Below are 7,734 nucleotides of genomic sequence, written 5' to 3'. Positions count from 1 at the left end.
AAAACTCAAGGGTTTTGTGCTTGCTTTTTCCCAGATAAAAAAAAAAAAAAAGGTACATTCACCCGTTCTTATGAGCCAGCTCGCTCTTATACTAGTCCCTGGAGCGTCTCTCTCCCATCTAGGAATCCTTGAGTCATCACGTCCAATACAGTGTATAAGACATGAGGACACAGAGGGACATACCATCACTGTAGTGGAAGCAGAGTCTGGAGGGAGCCCTGACGGCTCCGAGGATCGGATGAGTAAAGCTTTTTCTTTTTTTCACCCTAGGCAAAAACAAGCCGTTAACCCTTGCAGTGCGGGGGTAGCCCCGCTGCAAGGGTTAATACAATTTCTGCCTGGAGTTGTACACACCTCTTCTCCATAAATATATCCAGGGAAATCAGGCAAGTTAGTGAGTAGAGCATTTCACCTTTTTCTTTTCCTGTCGTACAAGATCTGTTGCTAGATCTGCAAGGGTCCTGCCAGTTTTCAGATTTCATTTCGGCCTCTCTGCACAAGCAGTACTTATAAACAATTCTCACAATCACTTTAAGATGTGTGTACAGATATATTTGTGCTTGATGCCTCTATGGGGTGGGTTCCATTAGAATGCACCTTTCACAGAAAAACCCCACAGAGCCTCTCACACAGAGAAGTAAATGTACTAAATATATACCCAAAAGGAGGCCATACACTAAAACGTTTGATTCAGCTTAGCAGCATGGATGGAAGAATCTCCTCTGCTAGGACATTGTTTTCTTTTTTTTTTTAATTAGATAATTTTTATTGTTTAAACATAGGAAACAAATAACGGCACAGAAGGAAGGCCAAACAAACAAATGTCACCCTGAAGAAGGGATCCTGCGTGGCCCCCGAAACGTTAGCTTAATGACGCATGTGACAGTTCAGTGAAAGTGCTTATACTTCTTGCACATAATATCGAGTGCTGGTGATTTCTATCACTGACTATTTCTTACACGGCGCCATCCGTGTTGTCACTTTGAGCACCAAACTTCTGTATTTGAAGGTCTACATCAGGGGTAGCCAAACTCCGGCCCTCCAGCTGTGGTGGAACTACAAATCCCATGAGGCATTGCAAGAGTCTCACAGCCACAGACATGACTCCCCGAGAAAGATGCCTCATGGGATCTGTAGTTTCACCACAGCTGGAGGGCCAGAGTTTGGCTACCCCTGGTCTACATGCTGTATGGAGTGCAGGTGAATGATTGATACTTACTAAGGTTAACCATGTTAACAATGCTATCTCATCTACAGGGGCTGTCTATGGCCAGAAAGAAAGGTTGACACCACAACGTATCTTTATATCACAATTACCTGTAAAGCAGATAACTGACATGGAAACCGGTTTTGAAATCTCCGGACAATCCAGTGGATTCTGGAGTGATCACAATGCTGCAGGATTTACATTCCTCACCATACAATTCCACAGGTCTGTCAAACACCACAAAGTCTTCACACTCAGGTAAATGGGATGATGTCAAGGGCGGAACGTCTTTCTTACCTAGAGAATGAAATACTGTGTGAGTACCTTTAAATCTTTCAGAGACTGCAGCTAGAAAAGTTCAAATGGAAATCCTGTCCAACATAAAAATACACAGCCATTAAAAGATCAGATGAAAAAGAAGCTTTTGCTGCAATATTCAACTTCAATCTGGGGTCCCCCCAGTGCTTTTTCTCTACCTCTGATGTCCTTAGTCTTTTGGGTTGATGACAGCCAGCTCCATTTAACCCACTTCTTCTAAGCCCAGGTCATCATGACCCCATCACCCTTCAAAGCATGTGTTTTAGTAGAAAAAATAAGGGGCTGCACGATTGTGCTTCCCTTGTTTAAACAAGCTTATTTGTTTGGAGTGAATCACCTCTCCCACCAGACTAACCCCAGCCCATGACTACACAGTAAAGAGCTCATCTATCAGTCACTCTGCTCTCTTCTCCTAGCAAAATGTTCCCTTTTAGCACATGAACTGAATGGCTCTGTGTGCGGCTTCTTCCTCTCCTACTCTGAAGTCTTTTACCTGGCACAGTTTTATTTTTTTTAATTTTTTTATATAGTTAGTGAATTAATTACATTTGTATTCTGACAGTGGCACCGGCCACTGTCAGAATACTGTTACGGAGCTTGCAGCTGATTGGCTGAGGATTTACCATCCGACACCTTTAGACTTCTGATCGAGGGATGCCGGTCAGAAGGGTGCTGACAGGGACACACATTGTGTGAATTTTGGCAGGAAGTTTGCATAGTTTATGGCCAGCTTTACTCCTCACTGCCGCATGCTCTTCTTCTCTGTGTGTCCCTGAAGCTGCTTCTCTTTGGCACTCTGTCCGTAGCTTGCAACTCTGACGCCATCACATAGAATGCAAAACCAAAATTTTTGCATTCTAAGTGTTACCTGAATTACTATTTTAAGTTATGAACCGCTATATAAGCATTCACACTTACAGGTATAATATTCTAAGGATTCATTCATGAGATTTTTGAGCTCAACACAATAACAGAATTTATTGGTATATAGTATCAAGACTTAAATACAATGAACCAACAATCTATTTAACTACAACATACAAAGAAAAGATTTAAACATGCCAAATACCCAGACATTGGTATCTAACAGACAAACAGACATACAGTTAAGTGGGGGAAAGATTATATGTATAGTTACCCATTAATCGTCACATGAGGCCCCATCCTGGTGACAAGAGGCCGAGCTGCTTTTTCCAGTCATTAATCTACCCCTGGTGTCCATAGGGATGCATGGCACGTGTCCCATTGGTTGCCTCCCAAGGCCTAATGGACATTGGAGGGTTTCCAAGACCCAAGGGTTTCTCACTCCACACCCCTCTCTACGATTGGCCAGTCTACTTGTTATTAGATCAAAGGGTCTTGGCTCCTGATAAACAGGATACTGAAGTTGAACATCTATGTGATTATCTGGACATGCCTGGGCTCAACAATGACCCTATTTGCAATTCATTGGGCCTGCCACTCCCCTCCACAGTGATAAGCACAACAAATACTTTATTTGCCAACTAGCTACCCCCACCTATTTAAAACAAGAAATAAAACTATATACATATGTCTTATGAAGATTTGACATAAACTCATACGGTAACACTAAGTGAGGTCTGCCCACAATCCGGAGCATCAGAGGTAAGAGGAGAGTGCTGGCTGCTGGGGGAGCAAGGGGTAAGGCAAGTAAAAGTTCTATTTACTGGTACCCTAAGCAAAAAAAAAAAAATGAGCATTTAACCCTTGCAGTGCAGGGGAGCCTACTGCAAGGGTAAATTTCAGCTTCATATAAATTATACTACAGATGAACACTGCAGCCTATAGGTATCAGTGTTCATCTGCTGGCTGAAGGTTTTTAGTTTGATCAGTAAAGCCCCCAGCCTCCATGTGATCACTATCAGGGTTATTCACAAAAGGGTGAAGAGTTTGGAGAAGGCAGGAGAAGAGAACAATCCAGACCAAAATAGCTGATTTGGAAAAATCCTCCAATTCAGCTCACTTTCCAGTTCAGCGATGTTGTCCTAGATTGTTCACTTCTCCTGCCTTCTCCAAACTCTTCACCCTTTTGTGAATAGTCCTGTAAGTCAGAGCTAACACATTGTTTCCTATTTGTCAGTGGGGACCCTGGCAGTCAGTGACACCCAGGACTGAGAGCCAGCTACCGTGCAAAGTGTCGGCTGCTGGTTCTTAAATGGGAGTATGTTTTTTAACATATCCCCCCGCAAAGGCTTCCCTCTGGGAGATGTTGAAAAACAGGTTGAGGGCAGGAATGGATTAATTATGTTTTATGAATGCAGAACTGCGATCATTTGTCTCTTTTATATCTGCCTAGAGTTCAGCTTTAGGGCTTGTTCACACCCTCTGCGTTCGGGCTGCTTTGGCTGTTTTATCCAGAGAAGCCTGAACGCTTGCCTTGTCATAGATAGTGACAGTTCACACCACCACGTTCTAGTGGTGTGCAGTTAAAAAAATATGTCACGCTTATCCAAACATCGGGCTCTCGAGCTGTCAAAACAAATAGCAGAGAGGTGAGGTGAGTCACTGCTGCCTCTCTGCTATTTTGAGCTGTCAAATACGGGATCGCAAATTGCGGTCCTCTATTTGCATGTAACGGCTTCATTCTTTCATTAATGAAAGGAAGAAGCTTTTACAAAAAGCTTAATTATTTAATTAATTAATGCCTCAATACTGAGACATTAATGAATGACTGTTAAATGCTGAGAATCAGCAAATACCGGCATTACAAAGCCTGATATAACTCGTCACGTACAGTGTACGTGGCCAGTCATATAGGCACAAAGTGACAGGACGTACACTGTACGTCTCCCATCACGAAGGGGTTAAGCACATTAGAGGCGGTACAACCACGTAGCATTGCGGTGAGCCCATAAAACTTAACAAAATGTCACTTGTGACAATTGAATAAAGTTGTAACGAAAATACCCTAAACATTGTGACGCAGCTCTATAGAGTGCATCACCACTGTACAAGGCACACGCACAACAGCAGTTGTGTGGTTGAGAGTGGCTGCTGTTGTGAACTAGCCCTCAATGTTTCCCAAACAGCATACTGTGGACACAAAATGTGTTTTAGAATCTGCAGCCTGGCCCTGATCTAGGGAAAAAAACAAAAAACACTATGATTACTGCTGACTGATCCGGGAGGGACAATATTGAAAATGTCTAGTACATAATACTAGAAGTACAAATGTAATAAAACTTACAGTGCCGTAAATAAAACATCCACAGTCTTGAATGTGTTACCTTTCTCTGGCAGTTTTCCCACATCCCGAATAGCAGTGGATATATCTGGCAATGCCTCTTGGTATTCAGATGTCAGTCTAAACACAAGAACTTCTAGCTCACTCATTATGCTGACAAAGTTGGCACAAAAATACACCTCAGTTGGCACAATTCCAGAAACGTGTAAAACCAGCGATCTGTCAAAATCTAACACTGGTATGCCATGAACGGAGATGAACTTCATGCTAAAAACCACTAGCTTGCTCTTGCATCCAACCAGGAGATCTCCACGCACAGGACAACATGAGAGACGGAGAGGATTCTCAGAGAGAGGCATCTCTATAATCTCCATCTGGTCTTTGGCCGCGGTAGGAGGGAGGGTATCTAATTGGAGACCGACCATTCGCACACTGACACGGGAGCTCCCTGTAGACTGGCATCTCCAGTTCACATATGTCCGCAGAGAGGAAATGTTATTTTTCTCTTCGATGGTAACCAAATTATCTCCTGAAGGACAAGAACATGAGATGGATATAAAATACATATTACAAATGCAGTCTGGAGAAAGTAACCTACAAACCTGAGACAGCTGAAGGATCGAAGGAGTCGGGCTCAAAATTGGCTAATTTTATTTCTGTAGCAGAAAATCTATCATTGTACTTGTGCTTACTCTTGGCCACATACCTAGGGTGGACCTTTACCCCCCAAAAACCCGTGATGCATGTAGCACTGCGTGTCCATCCAAATATGTCATAAAAGTCATTTGTAAAATGAAATACTTGTTAAGAAACTTGCATTTTTCCCCCTGGTTTCTCTGAGGCACTGGTGATGTAGCCTGGACCTCACAGGTGCCCCTTGGGAAGGCTATTTCACCAACGCCTTCCAGGGAAATCTTGCCAGAGTCATATGAGATCTTGTTAGTAAATAACATTGGAACAACATTCAAAGAGGACACACAAAAGAAGCACCGCTCCTCCGCGACTTAGAAAAGGAATGAGACGGTTGCTTGCCGCTGGGAGCACATCCTCGCTTAATAAGAGCCCGAACAAACAGAAGAAAAGCTGGTCGCACACCGGATTCCACTGGGATAGTTGGGGGGGCGGACTTTGGGTGGGACACCAGTGATGTGGTACAAGTTTAAACAAACTATTGCAGTGCAATCCGATGTGTGGCCAACTTTTCTTCTGTTTTGACAGCAAATTTTGATTTTGTTTTAGTCGACTAAATATCATGAGATTTTAGTTGACTAAATCTACAGTAGGTGTAGTCTACTAAAATCTAGTGGGTTTAGGTAAAGTGTAATTTACTAATTGCTCTAGAATTTCCAATCTCATGATATACTCCTGGAGTAAACATCTGTTAACCTCTTATTACTTATAGTATTAAGGTTTGAACATGCAATACAGACACACATTTAACTGTTGTGATATTGATATGTAACATGTCTTGGTTTAATCGAATTTTAAAGATAAACCAAGTCTTATAAAGAAACAATAATATTGAGTATTTTCAACCAAGGACCAGTAATTAGATATGTATTGATTATAACAACGTGCATATGACATTCTTCATTCTTTCAAGCAGAAGTGCAACTCTAAAATATTAAAATGGAAAACTAGATTGGCTGTAATGCCATTATACATATTACCTATTAGCCGTTTATTCAGGATGGAAGCGGAACTGGAAGTCCAGAGAGATTAGTTCCGATTGGATCTCTTCCCAAATCGTCTCTCCCTAACATTTTACTCTATCTTTAGTCAACTAAAATGTCAACATATTTCCGTTATAGTTTTAGTCATCAAAACATCGTTTTTATTTAGTTTTAGTCTAGTTTTGTCACTGAAAAGTGTTGTTGACAAAAACTATGCCAAAAATTATTAGTCTACGAAATGAACACTGATCCAGGGAGCTAAAATAACAAAGTTATACTCACCCGGATCCTGGCGGGTTTCTACACTGCTTCCTACAGTCTGTCTCCTCCGCTCCAGCGATGGAATGTCCCTCGGCATGCTCACGTTCTATACATTGTATACAGTAGAATGTGATGATTCACAGGACCTAAGACCGCCAGAGTGGAGCAGGGGCGAGGCTGAAAAGACTGGTCTAAGAGCAAGCTGGGATCGTGGTTCGGGAAAGTTTATCTTTGTTATTTTAGCTGCCTATACAAAAAGAGCACTTGCAGTGCAGGGGTAGCCCCACTGCAAGGGTTAAGATTTGATTTGTCCCACTTTGTCCAGCGCACACCAATCCAGCATACTGGTGTGAATCGGGCCTGTTGGTAATAATGGATTTCGTCTCATCGTTGTGTTGGGCCCAACTTGACCCAGGGCACATGGTGTGAATGTGCCATGAACAAGGATCAGAAAACATCATACAAGTACATGTAGTAATCTAATGACCTGATAGAGGGAAGAACATCTAAAACAAATGTCATTACTACACAACTGTCCCAGACGGTTCTTACCTACTTCACTGTAATGCATTTGAAGCACTTTCCCAAGTGTGTTAAAGCTGCACAGCGGCTGGCACAGCTCTTGGCAGACAGTGAACACTTCCACCTTACATCCACCGGCACAGGTCACAAACACACTGTCCCGGCCACAGCAAAATACCTCCGGGGCTTGCTTAGTCGGCACGATCCTCTGGGAGCCAAAAGGATGGCAATTGTAAAGCTGCACCATTGTGTCCCCTGTGAGGGTTCCTGGGTGAGATCACAGCAGCCCAAAATGTTACCAGATTCTGTAGCTTTGCATCTTTGTCATTTGGCTTCAGTGAAGGTAGAGAGGTGGAAATGACCTAGAACCCAAATCAGTACAGTAGGTCTTTCTGGATACAGCAGGCAACTGAGCAAGGAAGTATAGTCCTCTGCAATCCTGTACAAAACAGAGACATATTATATTCAAACCGCACACACTGCTTTCTATAACCTTTGTATAGCTGGTTGGCTATAGGTCCCAGAGTGAGGTGGAAAAAGAGAGAATG

At 42.7% G+C, this 7,734-nt stretch overlaps 1 protein-coding gene across 1 annotated transcript in view; it reads right to left on the bottom strand.

Annotated features, from left to right (window-relative positions):
• LOC108797316 (Hermansky-Pudlak syndrome 3 protein-like) overlaps positions 1–7,734 on the bottom strand; it is a 41,691-nt gene that overhangs the window by 32,902 nt on the left and 1,055 nt on the right. Inside the window, exons 2-4 of the mRNA XM_018568896.1 lie at positions 7,217–7,625; positions 4,774–5,259; positions 1,318–1,504 (exon numbers count right to left, since the gene is read on the bottom strand). Of these exons, the coding sequence (XP_018424398.1) occupies positions 1,318–1,504; positions 4,774–5,259; positions 7,217–7,433 (890 nt within the window). The 5' untranslated portion in view covers positions 7,434–7,625. The remainder of the gene's footprint in view (positions 1–1,317; positions 1,505–4,773; positions 5,260–7,216; positions 7,626–7,734) is intronic.

The sequence above is a fragment of the Nanorana parkeri genome, unplaced genomic scaffold, assembly GCF_000935625.1.
Source record: "Nanorana parkeri isolate BGI_ZX_2015 unplaced genomic scaffold, ASM93562v1 scaffold1259, whole genome shotgun sequence".
In the NCBI taxonomy this organism is placed as follows: Eukaryota; Metazoa; Chordata; class Amphibia; order Anura; family Dicroglossidae; genus Nanorana; species Nanorana parkeri.
This window is presented reverse-complemented; position numbering and strand designations above follow the sequence as displayed.